This window comes from Venustampulla echinocandica (genome assembly GCF_003357145.1).
Source record: "Venustampulla echinocandica strain BP 5553 chromosome Unknown scaffold_1, whole genome shotgun sequence".
In the NCBI taxonomy this organism is placed as follows: domain Eukaryota; kingdom Fungi; phylum Ascomycota; class Leotiomycetes; order Helotiales; family Pleuroascaceae; genus Venustampulla; species Venustampulla echinocandica.
In genome coordinates this window covers 72,520-90,723 of record NW_022474206.1, presented here as the reverse complement: position 1 = coordinate 90,723, position 18,204 = coordinate 72,520, and the positions used below count along the sequence as shown (strand labels likewise).

Genomic DNA, 18,204 nt, shown 5'->3' with positions numbered 1-18,204 from the left:
ATTGGAATTCCAACAGATTCTTTCACTGCGAACTCAATCACCGCTGCATAAACACTTTCTTTCTTCCTTGACCGGGACCCCGCAGCCTCGCCGCATCCATCATCTGCAAACCCCTCTCCAGGAACACCATCACTTAGACGAAGACCCAGAGCTTATTCCTATGTCTACCATCTCGAAGAAACGGAAGCTTGAGAAAGATCCTCCGAAGTTCTACGGCGTGAGGGCGGGGAAGAACCCCGGTGTGTATACGAATTGGGGGGATTGTCAGTTGAACACCACTGGGTTTAAGGGCGCAAGCTGTAAGGAACTCCTATAACGAGTAGTACCTCCCCCGAAAACTTTATTTTTTTACTAAGTAAATGCCATTTTTGGAAACACAGATAAATCCTTCACCTCAAAAAAAGACGCCGAGGACTTCGTGGCGGGGAGGGTTGTAGCGTCTACTACAAAACCTTCTGGAGATAAATTCTACGGCGTGGCTGTAGGTCATGTACCAGGTGTTTACGAGGATTGGAATGAAGCGAAGGAACAAATCAAAGATGTAAAGGGACCGAAATATAGGAAGTTCACAACGAGAAAGGAAGCGGAGGAGTTTGTGAGGACCGGGGGCAAGAGCTCGAAAGTCTCGAAGGATGATAAGGATGGCGAACCGAGTACGAAGAAGGCGAAGATAAGTGTAGATGGCATGCTGCAGGTTTGGACGGATGGGAGTTCGAGAGGGAATGGGAAGAAGAGCGCTGAGGCTGGTGTTGGAGTTTATTTTGGGGTTGATGATTCACGGTAGACCTCCCTCCCATCCCTCGAGGATAGTCCATATCTCCTCTGAAAACCCTACTGACGTGGAAACATAGGAATGTCTCTGAACGACTTGGAGGAAGCCCGCAAACCAACCAACGCGCAGAACTAACCGCTATTCTCCGAGCTCTCGAAATCGTCGACAGGGATCGCACGTTAGAAATCATCACCGATAGTAATTACTCCATCAATTGCTCGACAGTGTGGTACAAGAACTGGGAAAAGCGCGATTGGAAAACTTCTGAAGGCACGGATGTCATGAATAAGGATCTGGTGGTAGAGATTAGGAAGATCCTGGATGAGAGGACGGAGAAAGGTGTCGAGACGAAGTTTACTTGGATTAAGGGCCATGATAATGATCCTGGGAATGTGGCGGCGGATATACTTGCTGTTGCTGGGTCGAGGCTTCCGAAGGTTGAAGAGGCTGAAGATGTGTAGGATTATCATGGATGGGTTGGCTAATTGGGTCACGGGAGGGTATTTTGGGTATTTTGGGACGTTATGGAGAAGCTATATGGGTTGGAGAAAGAGGATATATATGTTGCTATAATTCTCTCTGTGGTTAGGCTTGGGTGATGTTAATAATGCCTGGATTCTCTCCATGGGCGATAGAGAGCTATATTTGCGGTAGTTGCGGTATAGGGACCCCGCAATCTATTTAGCTTTAGTGAAATACTAGGGGTATTTGAAAGGAATAACTAGTAGCTCTGAATTTTTCTTGCCCGGACTGTTAAAGCGTGCTAATTTTAAATAGCCTTTGTCCCAAGCAAGAGCTCTACTAGAAGCGGCTCTTAATCCATAAGGTATACGAGTATATACCTAATTCCCCCTATTTTAAACAGAGAGTAAAAGCAATAATATAATCCCACTTAGAGAAGGTTATAGAAAGTAATATAAATTATGAATATTCCTAAAAATCACATAGTACAGTAAAGTTCGAAATCGGCTTCAGTTTCGAACACTCAATAAATTTAGACTTAGACACTCGCTTAAATCGCTATTCTGAGGTCACATGGACTTCTGCGTAAGGATTAGCCGATGTCGGCGGATAAGCGCTGACTCTCGGGCGTGCTATTAATTTGACTGACCCAGTGACCCGTTCTTTCAGTACTGTATCACCTGATACTGCTATCGTAGTCTTAGAACCTCGGGACATGTTCGCGATCATCATGACTGTTTACGTATGCCCTCCAACAGCTCCTTTGTATGAAAATCCTCTGTTTAGACCTCAATTATTCCTGGCAGGTGGCGTAATCCAGTATATGGGATCCGAACTGAACTTCTTCCCTATGGTGATATTGGGATCTTCCAGTGTTTCTTCCCATAAAGCCATATGGGCACTAGGTTCAATGAGCATAAAATTTGAGAATGCGATTACTAGGGCTTGATGTCGCGCAGATTTCGAAAATCTGTATCTTAAGACAATCCCTTCCATTAATTAGACCCATTCTCAAAAAAATTCGAGAGAGTGGTGTGTACTGTAAGTTTACAAACGTTTTACTTAATGTTTTACTCTAAAATATCTGCAATAGAGATCGAAGCTCTTTTGCCCAAAAGCTATCCGGCAACACTAGTCGACAATGCACGAATAGCCTCTTATCGTGGCGAACAACCCGATACCTGCTCATTTGTGTTATTCCCTATTTCCCTTCTGAGATTCACATCAAAATATGGCATTTTGCAATATCTGTACCTAGAATCGTCGAGGCACCTTTTGATTCACGCTGGCGTTTCCAGAACACTAACCCACCACCTCTCCTCTCTAGCTGGGTCTAGTCTCGAAATGACTGCTTTAAAGCCTATATCCCCTTAGATCCCCAGGGCACCCTTTCGGCCCGTAGGGAGCCAACTCGGCTCCCTTGGAGCCCATCACGTGACTCCAGTCACTCGTGATCCTATGGTCTCCTACCAACCTGCTGGAATAATAGGTGTGTTGGATTTCTTCTGTGAGGCAATACATACTAATTTCGAAACTGTTAAATGGAAAACCACCGGACCCTCAGAGTATACGGAGACTCTCAACACGGAAGCCCGCAGTTGGAGATACCGCCTCCTCTTTCATATATCCACGAGTAAAACATTCACCAATCAGATTCACTTCGGACAAAGGTTGAGACCGACGCGGCCGAAAGGTATAAGGCACTTTCGCTCCCAATAAGACGTAAACCAAATCTTCTTCTAAACTATCACTTGCTGCTAAGCCCAGGACTCCGTTTTGGTCGACGAAGAACCTCCGCCCGTGGCAGCTTATTCGCAATCGGTCAAGCGCCGACGGATCGATACCTTGAATGAAGTCGCCGGCTTCTATCGAGGCCCCTGCCACATGGTTGGAAAGTTTTTGGCACAAGGCTTCCCGTGGTTGGTAAAAGTAGTCGTCCGAGTCCGTGAAGATCGCCTGGGAGAAAGCTGTTAGAAAGCTGGTAGGTGATCTACTTGGAATTATCTCTCTCCATGCGCGCTCGCCAAGAGTTCTCCAGCGGCGGAACACGACGTGTTCCCAGTTTGGAACTTCCACGTCACAAGTTTCTCCCAAGAACCGAATCTTTCCAATTTTCACAGCGCGGGCCATGAGAAGCTTCGCTGGAGACTTTGGATCAGGTGAAAAGGTAGAGAATGACTGAGCAGACCCTCCAGCATTGAACTGGACTAAGGGGATATGTGCCAAAATTGCCCGCTTGCAAGGGACCCGCCAGTCTGGAACCCAAGTTGGCAAGATATCTGGCTTTGAACGACCTTGCATGGCGGACAGGAAGTCGAGACCTTGATTTTCTATCAAGAGAGTTGCAAACTCTGTAAAAACGGTTTCGACGGAGTGGCTGTAATTGGTTGACGTTCGAGGGGTCAACCAAAGGTTCATGTCGATTCCCAACTCATCTTGCACAGAAATCTGTTTGGCCGTAGGAACGTCCTCTAGCGGTAGTTTGCGTGCCCTGCTCATTGGAAATCCAGATTCTCGATATTTGGCTATTTCATTTGCATTCATCATCGACGGGTACATGGCAAGAAATGCGAAGACTTTGTCTCGAGGATCGCGGCAATGACACGCTGTTGAATCGCAGAGCGCTTTCACGAACTGATCGGTTGTGACGATATACATCCATGAATGCTTCCGAAGCCGACCGATGGGAGAGAGTACGGGAGGCTGCAGTGAGAGCTTTATCGCGCACACGACGAGACTGGACCACGGCGCAGACTTGGTACCGCAGAGAACTTTGGGCGACTTTGCCATGGCAACTTCTTGGATAACCCATGTTCTTTCAAACCAGGGACGGCGCAAAAGACGCCCCATTGCGCTTTTGATCATGTCACTCATGTTGTAATATTGCCCGGAGGATAGGAAATCCATGGCTAGGTCGCTGTCATCGGCGCTTTCGCCTAGATATATGACAACTCGAAACGCCGATGAGTAGATTTGGGCCATGGCTTTAACTTGTAGACTGCGCTCTTGTAAATCTTGCTGGTTGATGCACAGTGCGTCGATCCATATATACCTCTGTCGATCAGCGTATCGAAGTCTTCGCAGAACAGACGCGCAACTGTTCGCAACGCAGAGCGTCCCAGGGTTGTCCAGGCATCTGACAACCTGCCTTTCTGTCTCGTCACCCCATGTGTACGATATGGCTTCGAATACCGGGGCGCGATGGCAGGGGAATATTGGCATGCGACAAAAGATTTCATCGGACAACTCTCCAGGTTCCAGGATGACAAGGCGTATATCCGTTGGAGCTAAAGGAGAATAGCGGTATCTTGACCCTTCACAGGGACAAGAAACATGTTGGAAAGGCGCGTACGCCGCAAAGCCCGGCTGAGCCATAAGGCGAGGATCTTGAGATTCAGAGGCCGGGACCGAGAAAGGTCAGAGGAGAGTTTGCCGACCTTCTTGAAGGAGAGGCCCTATATAGACAGTGTCCGGTAATCAGGTCAATGATTGAGGCCCTTTGAGGCAAGAGTTGTGAGTGTGGTTTGCCGCTCTCTATAGAGTACCGGTGGTGTTTGAGCCTCGATTCAGGCAGGAATAAAGCCCACCTCCGCTCCGTTGATGTCGGCTGATCCTCAGGCAAAATTCCACGTGACATCTCGAATAGGGACTTGAGCGACTGCAGGGGGTTCGGAAATAGGCTAGCCATAGAGTCATTGAGTGTTCCGAACTGAAGCCAATTTCGAACTCTACTGTATATGAAATACTTCATATTAGATTTATTAAAGCTTCTGGAACAGTCTTGTATCCACAACCAGGATCAGCGCTTCGGCTCGGCTCAGTGGTACAGAGTGGGGTGGCGTGGATAAGGACGATAAGGTTAAGCCAAACACTGTCAAGCCTTCTTTTCGTCGTCGTTCTCGGGAACCTTTCATTTTCTCACGAGAACGATTCAACCAACGTAATACGCCGGCTACAATCCTCCTGGCCCCCTGACAGGAACTAGATATTCATTTCGCATCCAGGTCTCGAACCCTTCTTTCTTCCTCAAGCAAAGTAAAGTGGCGGGCTTTACTGTCATATCATATCGGCACACATTTGCAAATGATTCAATAACATCGACCGAAAGCCCTCCTCCTTACGTCCGCCCGGTGCTCCCTCTACGGAGCAGCGAAGACGATACAGGAGTTACCTGAGGGATAGCCAAGAAAGATGCCTACCCTCGCAGTCACGAATTTCAATGTTGTTGTACGCCGTTGTCCTGCCCAGAGGCTTGGTTTCTCTTGGTCCGCTCCGCAAATTTCTTACGTTGACGATTCGCGTGTAGTGCTCGGTGCTTGGCGGCTTCATCACCGTGTTCGGTCTGGTATCTTATCTATTCAAGGAGAAGTTCTATCTTTCTGAAGCTTGTATGTCCTACATAGGTCCCAAGTCAAACCATCGTACTATCGTATTAACTTTTTGCTTCCAGTGATCTCCCTACTCGCTGGTGTTACCTTTTCCCCCCACGCGACCAACTTCGTAAAACCCCTCGAGTATACCGGTTCCCAGGCAAACCTCAATGCCGTCACCTTGTATTTCAGCCGTCTCGTCCTCGGAGTGCAGTTGGTTCTAGCAGGCGTACAACTACCTAGTCGATACCTATGGAAACAACGAAAGGCCCTGTCCCTACTTCTGGGGCCTATCATGATACTGATGTGGGTGGCTAGCAGTCTTATAATATGGGCAATGGTCCCAAATCTACCATTTCTCCACGCACTGGCTGTTGGGGCTTGCGTTACACCCACGGATCCTGTCCTATCGAACAGTATTGTCAAGGGAAAATTTGCCGATAAAAACATACCGAAGGACCTACAGAAGATCATCATTGCGGAATCCGGAGCAAATGATGGATTGGGATATCCATTTTTATATCTGGCCCTGTGGCTGATTAAGTTTAATGGCGACGGCGGGTACGGTGAGCATGGAGGAACTAGGGCAGCAATTGGCCTCTGGTTCGGTGAGACGTGGGGTTATACCATTATCCTCAGTGTTATATATGGCGCAACCGTGGGATGGGTCGCCAAAGAACTCCTTCATTGGGCAGAAGAGAAGAAGTTCGTTGATCGTGAAAGCTTCCTCGTTTTTGCGATTGCTCTGTCTCTCTTCATCGTTGGGACATGCGGCATGATCGGAAGTGATGATGTCCTAGCCTGCTTCATCGCTGGAAACGTTTTCACCTGGGATGATTGGTTTCGACTTGAGACGTTGGATGATTCCCTGCAGCCTACTATTGATATGTTGCTTAATCTGTCGATATTTATATGGTTTGGCGCCATCTGCCCTTGGAATATGTTCCTCCACAATTCGGTCATACCTATATACCGGCTCATCTTTCTCGGGGTTCTGATCCTTCTTTTTAGGTTGGTAGACGCAGAGCTCCTGCTTTTCTTGAGTTGGGTGTGCTAACTTGCCATAGACGTCTTCCCGTGGTCTTTGCGTTCCACAGAATGATACCCCAGATTGAAGAGTTCCGTCAAGCTATCTTCGTTGGGTTCTTTGGTCCCATCGGTGTATCCGCAATATTCTATCTTTACATCAGTCTCGAGTTCCTTGAAACCCTCAAGGTGGACGGTCATGAGCGAGAAGATGCAAAGAAACTAGGAGAGACGATGATGGTTGTCATTTGGTTCTTAGCTATAAGCAGCATTGTAAGTTATTCTTCTCCCCTTCCTGCTCTAAATCCGCTATTAACCAATTCCCCAAGGTTGTACACGGCCTCTCAATCCCCCTAGGAAAGTTCGGATTCTTCCTCCCAAGAACCCTATCTCGAGCCTTCACATCCCAAGCCAATTCCATTGACCACGGTTTTTCAGTCGACACTCGCCCCCAGTCTCAGAACACTGATGGCGTTCTCCGGGAGCGACAGACTCGAAGAAGCAACCACTCGGGTCCATCAACGATCAATAACTCGATGCCCGGGTCTAGTAGCCATTTATATAGGATTGGCGGAGCCATCATTCACGACTCTAACACGAACCACCCGGAAAGTACTACGCCGCTTGAGGGGATCGAACCCCAAAATGCTGCGAGCGAACGTGTGATACGGTTCCCTGACGAGGCGACGATGTCCAACCGGATAGATAAGGATGCTTGATATATTGCTGGGATTTGGTCGTTTGATACAAAATATGGTTAGCAGCGATTACCATGTTACATCATCAACTAGATAGAAGCGGTATACAAAAAGCTCAAGACTAGACAATATCCCCACTCAATGATAATAAATACTTCCTAAAGGGCGGATATTTCAAGGGGTCTATGATCAGTTAGGAATATAGCTGCAATTTTAGACATTTTACAGCAAGAGTTAATGCCACGTCCCCCTTCTTCACAACAATTATGCATATTTTCAGAAATCAACGAACTCTAGAACTACGGCTATTTACTAAGGACCAAATCAACTTATGCACAATTCCTACCGTAGTACAAACCCCTAGTCTACGTTGCCCATAAGTAATATCGAAGATTCTTGACAAACAAGAAAATAACTTTACCAATAGGCTGTTTCACCCGCAAGAAGGTCTTCCTTAATGCACCTGATAGTAATCTGTCACTGTAGTTTCGAGCCACCACGCGTATTTAATGCATTACGTGTCTGCCAACCCAGACCTAGCGCGTTTCAATAATCTGTTTCCTGGAGCTGATCGTCGACATGGGACAACTTGGCCTAGAAAATGATTTAAAGAGGCAGGGGAAGTTTAAAGCTCAGAGCTGAAGTCTGAAGATATTTCCCCCCCCTTGAGAGGCTCTTAAGCTATGCTCGTTTGGCTGCCCCTAAGCCAAAGCCCAGCCCACTGTCTGTCATGAACCTGAAGGGACAACTGGTATATCACAAATCTAATATATACGCCACCTGCCAAACATATACCCAGGTGATAAGCACCAGAACCTCCGCAAACCCATTTCACTATCCACCCCCAAAGATGCAGGTCCGGATTTCCCCCATCCCCACATGTCGGTCATCAGCGGACATACGCACAGTCAAGGACGAGGACTCATGTATATAGAGTTGCCAATTCGTAACGTCGCTGTCAATCCTAATATTGTTATCAATCCAAATACCTCCAGAAACCCCTAATCTTTCTTTAAAAAACCCCCAATATCACCATTATTACACGCAGCTCCTATTCTGTTACTGAACTCGTTATCTAACTTGTTTGTTCACTTTCGTGAACAAGCGGCGGCGCGGCGGAAGGATGACTTGAAATTTCTTGGGTCACAATACCGGAGTCGAATTATCTTAGAGCTGCCCTAATTTATCACTTTCTTGAATTCCTTTTTATATCGGAAATCGCCGAGTTAAGTATCAGACCTTGTAGAATATTATCTACCGCTACAGTGAGGTGAAGGGATTATATAATCCTGTGTAGACTGTTTCGTATAGAAAAAAGCTAAAAAATAATATAACGAGATATAACGAGATATAACACGAAGAATAAAAAATAAAATAAAATACGGGAACAGTGAAAATGGCAAAAGAGTTCATTGCCCACAGCCAATTAATCTCTGCCGTTTCGTAGTTGTCGCTAGACCTAGTTATATTTCTCTCCGATATGAGGTGTCGTGTGACACTTGTGGGGAGTGTCTTAAAGAGCTAGGTTGTCGTTATTGGCACTTTTCTTATTGAAATATATATATGCTTGCTCGAATAGTAGCGAAGTTCTCCCGGCCGTCTGGCGGTGAGTCGAAAGAGGAGGAGGCAAGTCACGGGTTGCATTATCAATGTAGTGGGCTGAGAAATGAATTTTCTTGTTTTAGTTCCATCTGGTTAGAAAGAGTGTTGGAGTCGTTTGATTAGTATGGCTTTTGGATTCTATGAGTTGAATATCATAGATAGACGTATGCTATTAATATATGAACTTAGAACACTCAAGAGTCAAAATCACTCTTATCGCTATAACATCAAGACAGGTTCTACGGGTCATACTGGTGGCAGGCTTTCTGCTTTCTCCCCTCATCTCCGGTCCCTTCACCTGCAATACAGCCCTGTCAAATCAGAGAAGTCACATTATCCATATTAGCAACATATTATCTCCTGGTATGTAAACAGATAAACACCGTTCTTAATTATTTAGAAAGGCGATTTTAGGTAATTCCACGCAAGAGCAGAGATTCTAGCCTCCTTCGCCTTTTGAATCCCGTGTGTTTCCCAAAAACCCATTCTCTTCCGTTTTGCCATGAACATATTTTGCCAGATAAACTGCCAGACCATTTCTCAATACTTCGTACATTATAGACAGAGATGAAGCTAATTTGTTTTTTGATATATTCATGTTCTATAAGTCTCTCATCGACCCGGTGTATTCGCCCCCATAAAGACACTATTGCCGAATGTCGAGGACGGATCGGGTTGCTGCCCATCCGGACTTAACTGCTGCTGATCGATTGAGGTAGGGTAGAATTGGAATGCTGGGTCGACTGAGTTCCCGTTCTGTATATATGAATCCCATGCATCCTGTTATATAAATCAGCAAAATGATACACTTAATTTAGAAGATTAAACACCTACCCAGTCTAGATTCGCCGGCACATCCATCATTCCCGTGCCGCTTGCCGCGTTATTAAAGACTGAAAAAGGTGATGCAACGCTATTCATCGAAGCAAATGGATTTGTATTCTCCGTTTGGAAATTTGACGGCGTGAGTCCCGTGCTTACCAAGGGCTCAGCCATATTTGTATCCATATTAGCGAATCTTGTGCCGCCAGGGGACTGAGCCATAGAACTAAATAAGGCAGCAGAATTGGGTGTCAACCCGCCCGATAGCATTCCCAGCGTCATCGCCGCTGAATGCTCAGGCTTCAAGCTGTCCTCGTCGAATTGCGCGAAAACTTCAGCGGTAGTGGGGCCCTCCGGGGCCTGAGTCTTAGGAGAATTCAGCTTTTCCAGCATTACTCTCAGGATGTTTGATGCCTTGTAAGCTTCCATGGACGTCTCGGCAGATTCCTTCCAGATTATCTGGGACGCCTCAAGAGTCTTGAGCATCTCAGTACGCTGAGCAGAAGTCCAAAAACATGGGTTATAATTTGGGGGGCGCTCGGCTAAAGACTCCGAGACTTGATCATAGTGCAGGTCAAGACACACGATCATCGCTCCAAGCAGATAGTCATGTTTTGTAAGTGATGAAATGAACCATTTCATGGCACGCATGCGACCACCAGGTTGAGATTCCCGATGGAGTTTCGCTTGATGGCGAAGGATTTCCATCGAGGCATCAACACATGCGCGACGTGAGTGGGAATAGCGAGGATTTTGTCGAGCTCGAGCGATGTATTTGCGATGAAGGACGCACATAGTCTTTTGCCAGAAGATATCGACATTGAAACGTTGCATCAGCAGCGTGGCGGGGTCATGCATACATTCTTCCAAAGGACGGAGGCGGAGATGTGGTGGCATATTGTTTCTCAAATCCCGTAATCGGTTGTCGCGCTTCAGTATCTCATCATAGGTGACAGATTTAGCATTGACAGCATTTATCTCCTCCAGTATTGCGCCAAACTCGTAAGAGATATGAGCCTTCGTTATCATATATGATATTGGGGTAGGCTCGGAGAAGGGTCTTGCAGGCGGCAGAACCTTTGAATCTGGACCAAATTCATCTTCGAAAATATTCCGGGGTAGAGCGCTGTCGCAATCGCTATTCCTAATCATACTGGGCAAGGCCAGCTGGAATGAAAACATTGTGTCTATCTGTCGCACAAATGTCCATACCCGTCGCCTCATCTCGCCTTGATAAGGGGTGATCCCCGGATAATTGCTTGGATCACGGTGGTAACCCATTCTCATTGACAGCCTCACAATCATCCCCACTATGACCCAAATACCAACTTCTGCATCCCAGCGGCTTTGATATTCTCCGTGGACATAAAGGATGAGTGTCTCAACCGTGTATATAGAAGATTTTGTATATTCCGAATTGACAAGGCATTGCACAGTTCGCAAGCGATATTCTGCAGCTAATTCCAGAGTACGACCTTGAGGCATGTTAGCACGACAAGTTTATTTGGAGTACAATTGTAGAGTACTGACCTTTCCATTCAAGTGGCTCGTCTCCAATCTTGTTGTAAGATTGCATGGCAAGGCAGAGGATAGAATAAAGGAGCCCTAGCCAGACTATTGATGTTTTCGTCGGATCCTGCCAGTGATTGTGGAGTTGTTTGTGAAAAGTTGGAGAATGAAGGATGTGTACGGCAGGATCATACGAGTTGAAGTATCGAGTCACCAGCTTATCCACGGCTGATTTCGTAGGCACTTCCTCTCGCAGTTCTGTGTCTGTGACGGGGCCATGCGAATTGAACAAAAATGCTGGGCCATCAACGGCGCTGCTAGGTTTCGATTGTCGGATCTTCTCATAATTCCTTTGGAAATCTTTCTTATGCAATTCAAAGTAGTTCTTGACTTCGGCAATCTAAGAAAATGATTAGTGATATTCTATAGTGATGTAGGTACAACATTATCGGCAATTGAAACCGCACAAAAAGACCTGATCATCTGCACTCTGGTAAGATGATAGCATCGACCATCAACTAATGGCCATATCTGGGGCGTCGCTGCTGAAGTCACATCTTCATGCAGGTACAGCAGGACAGCGATTCCCACCAGGGGATTTTTGATACTGTATTGGAATTCTATAAAACTGACTTAAGAAGGGGGAGCAACCTACATCTGCAAGCACCGAATGCCAATGCGAATCTCCCACGTACATCGACTTGCCTTTATCTACATCAACCTTTAGATGACCCAAAGAGTTAGTTACACCTTCGACCTCGCTACCTTCACCTTCGTCTTCTTCCTTAATCATGTCATCCTCATCGTGGTCCAACTCAAGGGGATAAGCAGACGAGCCAGCACTGTCACTTTGCGAACGAGAAATAGCAGCAGCTGCCGCCGTTGGGCCAGCAGACTGGGCACCATTGGTCATCAACGATAGGACTAAGCCTTCTAAACGGTCAATACGGTTTTGCATATCATCAGGGCTGGTTGCTCCTTGACTTTGGTTCTTCTTGCGCCTACTAGGCGCAGCATACGAGCAAGAGGATGCGTCACCTCTCCTAATGCAGTTCTCGCATGGATTCGACCGATTACACTTCAACCTGCAAACTGTCAGTATATCCGAGCACACATCCGGTGACCGCATTGCGGCAAATCAAGGGGTTTAAGCTTACTTCCTGTGTCTACACGGCCCGCATGACAACGGGACCCTGTTCCTCTTCCGTACAACTCGGAAGTTGGCATCTGGAGAGAAGCCTCCGGAATTCGAAGATGTGGTAGAGGGCGGTGTTGGCGTCATTATAAAAAGTTGCTTCTTTCAAATGTTGAATAGAAAGCTGTGTAGAAAGATAATGGCCGGGATTTAGAGTCGCAGCCCTATTCAATAATAGGGGAAACGGCTCTCTGCACAAACACAAATTTAACCCTGCCGTTGAGAGACAGCCTTACCCGGACTGGAACCGGACTGCTCCGTGAGCCACGTAGCCAATGGCTAGAGTACAGACGAACCCTGATAGAAGCTCCTTGCGGCTACGCTAATGACAAGGGATCCTCTAAGCCGTAGCTTAAGTGGTGGAGATAGAGTCGAAGACACAGGTATCTCGTAGCCGTATGTCCGTTCCGCGGCGAAGGTTGGTAATGGCCCGCGTCTTAGACCACCGTATATATGCCGGCGCTCCTCGTAAGGTCTATCAATGGACTCTTAAGAGAGGGCAGAACGAAAGAGCTCTAAGATCCTCCGCCTCAACAACGTCTTTGGAAACGCCGTGGCAATGCCTTCTGCCAGTATCACTCACTCGCGGCGGGCCAAGGTTGATCTCCCGTTCCCAGTGCGCGGACGGCAGCCCAGCTGCGCAATCAAGGATATATCGAGAACCACACACCGCCGCCAGCCAATGCAGCCTTTGAATCGCCACACAACGCTACGCTTATACCGTATACCTGATTCGAAATGGGAACTTCTTCGATGCGCCTGGGATGAGGATAGGCGGGTCAACCCGATACACAGCGGCGCAATTCTGTCCTCAAGAAGCACGAATCGGGAAGTCTCCAGGGATCCAGGACAAATGTGCGACGGGTTCTCCGAAAGTCCAGAAGATTAGTTATTTCGTGCCCGAGGGGAGGCGATTTGATTCCAAATAGCGATGGAATGGAAAGGGGAATTCAGACTAGCGGGATTTCAGTCAGCATTCTTAATTGTTTCTCATACATTCGGTGCCGTCCTCCTACTTTGCCACTTCAGGGGAAATGCATGGAACTTACAGATTTCCTAGGACTGTTGACTGAAGAGGAGGTATCTCGCGGTCTGGGCCTCGTCGAAATTCAAAAACTCCTCGAATCGGACTCTCCGCGCGGCCGAAGGGGAGGAAAGAAATCGATGGATTGGTAATGCCTCGATCTCTGCAGGAGGATCTTGGAATGCGAACCGTTGTTGGGTGTCGCGGGCACTTGGACTTGCAATGGTGTTGATGACGATAAGTGGCAGCCTTACCTTTACCAATGAGTAAGGAGGGCTTAAGAGCCAACGCGGGTACTTGATTGGCCAGATGACAGTCTGGAAACAATCCCCGATGCAAACAACCCCACTTCAGTACTTGGTACCAAAATAAGGTGAAGATTACTTTCAAGTTCAGATTCTGGTTCTGGAGAGGATTCGTACTGAATTACTAAACCAAGATAATCGCCACCAACCTGCAACCTGCAACCTGCAAACATAGAATGTCAGAATATCAGGTTCTTACTTATGCTTTGTCAACGCGTCAAACGCCACGAACGCGGCGCATCTTCATCTTAGAGCGGAGTTACCATATACGTGTAGTATTCAGCTGACAAATCACGGAATCCTACGCGCGGCGATAACAATCGTAGTGGATGGCTTGGAGATGACTCACTCTTCGTGTCAGCAATTAGAGCATTCCGTTGAATCTATTTGAGGCATCGTGTAGAGAAGCCAACTACAAGAACTTTGTCGCAGGGAAAATATAGCCTTAAAATATCAATCACTATCGTTGTCGAGAGGCATATGTTTTGGAATATGTTGTTTACGCCGAATTACTATAATCGTTCTATACACAATGAAGGTTGCTTGCATGAGGTACAAGTGTACAACCCCCCAATTTTCCAACCGTCATCATCTGGGTTTCTCCAGATTTTCTCAATACTCAGTTATTCTGAGCAGGGCTCGTTTCTTTGCTTGGGAGTTCTTGCCTCTTCTTGTTTTCTGGGAAGGACCTCTCTCGTTAGAGGCTACTCCGTCCTTGAGAGGGGATTCTCACTGATGGCCCCGAGGGATTATGTATACTCTTATAGACAGACCCTCATTGGGGTAGTCATATGGCAGAAGACTGGCGGAGGAAACTTCTAATGTCTCCAATAATACCATGTCTCAACCCCCGATCCCAAATCCATACCAGTCACTGTCCTTGGGGACTGCGCCTTTCTCCAACTCTTCCATATTGGCTGAGCACAATTCGCGGTTGGCCTCTGGTATCTGCCATTGTGCCACTTGATCAACCCGGCTCAAGAACTGCATGCTCAGCCCAGCTTCTGAATGCCAGGCCATATGGCAGTGGAAGGCCCAAACTCCGGGGTTATCGGCCACGAATCTCAACGCCAGCCAACCGAAACCCTCCGCGGTCGCAACGTCTCTCCGGAGCTTACGATCCAATTTATTTTCATGCCCATCCAGAGTGCCTTTGCCCTCAGGCTTCAATCCCAGAGATTCGTATCCAGGGAACATGCCGTGGCCTTGACCCAGAATCCAGAATTTGTGGCCGTGCAAATGCATGGGGTGGTTTCCTTCGTCGAAATTCTGGATTATGAGATCTACGGTTTTGATACCGGTATGTTGGATCAAAAAGTCGTTCTTTAGGTCATATGCAACTGCATTGACACCATTTAAACTGCTCGTAGTTGCGAAGGTTTGGTTCTGGCTACCTAGGCCCTCCACTGACCGGTGCAATGTTGGTTGTTGAAGGTTCGGGCGGAAAGTCGAGGTATTAAAGAAACCCCGCTCCAGGCGCCAATCCCCAATTTCAAGATTGGAACGGAGATAGTAGCTATGATCAGCGTATGCTGGCGCTGGCTCGTGCTTCGCAGGCACGTATGAAGTTGTGTTCATATCTTTGCATTGGACTTCCATTCCCTCACTCCAGTTTCTTGAAGCTGGTTGAACCATAATATTTTTGGCAGCTTTCTTTCGGCCAGGAGAAGCGTAGTGGATGATGGCCTTGACCTCATCAGCCCCCGGACCTGGAAGTTCAGGCTCTTTCCAGCAATGGCTGACCATCTTTGCCCGAAGCCAGAACGACGGCCCCGAAGTTTGATTCGTATGTAATATCAAGCTGTATCTTTGCGCTGGACTAATCATCAACCGCGTATCATAGGAAGGTATGATGTCTGTGCCGTCGGTTTCAGTTATGGCAAACTGATGTTCATCGACTGACACTTGGAACCAAGCAAAAGCGCCAACATTGATAACTCGTAGACGATGATTTGCATTGGCGGCCAAGTCAAAGGATGGAAGAGTGCAAGTTGAATTATCACACATTCTATGTCGAAGTTCAGAGCAATCGCGTTGATTAAGTCCGTTGACCAGCGCCCCATTCGGGATTGGGGAGGACTCGCTGCCGGGCTCCAAGGCGCTCACGAGGAGACCGCTGCTGAGGTCATGGTAGTAGTCCTGAAGCATTAGAACTCGGTCCGTGGCGTATGGGATTTGTTGTAGTTTCTTTTCATCCCTCGAATGAATTACCAATGGCCCGTAAAGTCCATCCGAAGCTTGCGCTGCCTGATGTCCATGATAATAATACGTGCCCGACTGTCCGGTGACAGTAAAATAATATCGAAACTTTCTTTTCGGCGCAATTGGACACTGCGTGACACCAGGTACACCATCCATCCAGTTTGTCCCATTTTGATAGATTCCATGGAAATGTAGAGAAGTTGCATTGAGGCTTCGATTATCTACCTCAATGGAAACAGTGTCTCCCTCGTTGCACTCAATCATGGGCCCAGGAAATTGACCGTTGATGGCGAGCATAGGTCTGAAGACGCCATCGGGGTTTCCCACAATGTCTGTGATCGTCCACTTATATTCTCTGACCTTTCGGGGCGCTTCAAAGTCCCATGCGGGATCGAGAATATAATCAGTCGGCGGTCGTCGAAAGCCTGTAGCACCGGCCATCCCCATGTCATCCTCATCGCTCAGGTTGTTGTCCACGATGAAATGTCTGGTGAACAGAACCAACCCAACAAAGACAAGAGCAGCGGTTACAATGGAACCAAATACGGCCCAACCCGTGCGCAAATGCCATTCCACCTTGTATTCCACATCCCCCGTCGCCTCTATATCCTCGTCTGGAAGCAGGCGTTGTTCCTGTTCTTTGGCAAGCCCGTCCCTTTCTTGCATTTCTACCTCTTGGAAATCGCTGCTTGTGCGCGGGGAACTTCCATTTTCTTCAAACGAAGCCATGGCGGACAAAAGTCTGGACAAATTGAGCTATCCAGGAGCTAGTCGTTGGGCTCGTAAATTGGTCGCGACTGAGGTGTCGTTTGACATCAAGGCATCGCGAGTTCGATGGAGTGAACGGGGTAGCAAACACCACGCTATTGAGTATGACAGGACAAATGACCAGGAGACCATCGCATAAGTGAGATTGAGATTAGACCGACATATCTTTTGCGCTGGAATTCAGGACGCCAGAACCTCGGTACCTGCCCCCCTCTCCCCTCGTGCCAGCATGAATTGCGGGCTGGAGATATGGTATCACGGCGCGTCGTACACTACACTAGACGTTGAAGTGGGAAATGCGGGAGGCGTCTTCTAGAAGCTAGAGAGCAAGTGCTTATTCGCAAGGTTAATAAAAGAGTTTCGACCCTGGGAATAAGCTCTTCATCTGATGGTGTTGAGCCCTGAATTTGTTCTCCCCTCAGTTCATATTATTTCCGGGGTCTTCGACCTTCGACTTCCGGACTACTCTCCGCTCTGTTATTTACGTTATGGCCGCCTGATCGTCGTGTGCCCCTCTTGATCCCTCTTGATCCCTCTGATCCCTCGCAGTGGCGCAGCCAATCATGGCGATGATATTCCCAACGCATACCAAGGGATGCTCCTGAATAGCTAATAATGAGCTTGCTGACTTGGCCAGGCTTATATTGCGCCACGATCGTCCGGGGCGCTCGGGGGTCTGCAGAACCAAGACTTTCTGGGCCAATGGTTGCAGCACGATGCTGCTAAGGAACAACCGCAACGTTGCGGCAACGGTTATGAGGATCTGCACGCTTCCTTTGCTATTTACTTTTTGTGTCAAATTAGCAAAGCCACCTTGGAATTGCCAACTCCTGCGAGAAATCACAACGGAATCGTGCCATACGGAGCACCCGGATATTACTAGAAGAGCGCCCTTGGAGGCTTCCAGCCCCCGAACCCCTAGAATGGCCGCTGTCAAAAGGGATGGCCGGCAAACAAGCTCCCCCTGGACATGACGACCTCGTGCTTGCATCCTGTGGCCAAGAACAATTCGCTACTGTGTTGCACTTATAGGCCTGGATAAACAGAATCCGCCGTCTTGTGCTAATTCCCGGTCCGATCCAGGTTCAAAAGCGGGTGTTCATATCTTTTTCACCAGACCCCGCGATGTGATGCTGGATCCCCTCATGAGTTCTCCCACTTTTGTTCACAGTAGCTGCGTTGGACTGAATCATAGTGTGATATTGTCGTACTACTCGTGCGGTTAGTTGCTTGCCTGGCCGAGCTGGCTGCAAGAGTTGTGCGAGTAGCTGCTCCATGCGGAAGGAGGATACTATTGACGAAGTACGATTCCATTAGCTTTACCATCCCAGCCATGCCTTCCACCTAGCCGAGTTGATTCCCTTAGACTCCTTCACCAGTAATAGATATTAGGGATAGCTGGGGACCAAGCCCAAGTACAAGTACCCTGCCGATCCCACGCATCCTCGG

General features: G+C 47.7%; 5 protein-coding genes across 5 annotated transcripts; 2 read left to right on the top strand and 3 right to left on the bottom strand.

Annotated features, from left to right (window-relative positions):
* Window positions 1-160: 160 nt before the first annotated feature.
* BP5553_02571 (putative Ribonuclease H) lies at window positions 161-1,233 on the top strand (the record flags this gene model as incomplete). Its single annotated transcript, XM_032011194.1, has 3 exons — window positions 161-299; window positions 381-780; window positions 852-1,233. 3 exons carry the CDS (start codon window positions 161-163, stop codon window positions 1,231-1,233), a joined length of 921 nt encoding a protein of 306 aa, XP_031870887.1.
* A 1,561-nt stretch (window positions 1,234-2,794) lies between these two features.
* BP5553_02570 (uncharacterized protein) lies at window positions 2,795-4,609 on the bottom strand (the record flags this gene model as incomplete). Its single annotated transcript, XM_032011193.1, has 1 exon — window positions 2,795-4,609. The coding sequence occupies one exon, from the start codon at window positions 4,607-4,609 to the stop codon at window positions 2,795-2,797; it is 1,815 nt and encodes a 604-aa protein (XP_031870886.1).
* An 816-nt stretch (window positions 4,610-5,425) lies between these two features.
* On the top strand, window positions 5,426-7,349 carry BP5553_02569 (putative Na(+) antiporter 1; the record flags this gene model as incomplete). Its single annotated transcript, XM_032011192.1, has 5 exons — window positions 5,426-5,461; window positions 5,541-5,622; window positions 5,685-6,615; window positions 6,672-6,903; window positions 6,960-7,349. 5 exons carry the CDS (start codon window positions 5,426-5,428, stop codon window positions 7,347-7,349), a joined length of 1,671 nt encoding a protein of 556 aa, XP_031870885.1.
* Window positions 7,350-9,542: 2,193 nt separating this feature from the next.
* BP5553_02568 (Zn2 DNA-binding protein) lies at window positions 9,543-12,543 on the bottom strand (the record flags this gene model as incomplete). Its single annotated transcript, XM_032011191.1, has 5 exons — window positions 9,543-9,710; window positions 9,765-11,227; window positions 11,283-11,661; window positions 11,917-12,346; window positions 12,419-12,543. 5 exons carry the CDS (start codon window positions 12,541-12,543, stop codon window positions 9,543-9,545), a joined length of 2,565 nt encoding a protein of 854 aa, XP_031870884.1.
* A 2,085-nt stretch (window positions 12,544-14,628) lies between these two features.
* On the bottom strand, window positions 14,629-16,716 carry BP5553_02567 (Uncharacterized protein; the record flags this gene model as incomplete). The annotated part of the gene is made up of 1 exon (XM_032011190.1): window positions 14,629-16,716. One exon carries the CDS (start codon window positions 16,714-16,716, stop codon window positions 14,629-14,631), a length of 2,088 nt encoding a protein of 695 aa, XP_031870883.1.
* Between the last annotated feature and the right edge of the window lie 1,488 nt (window positions 16,717-18,204).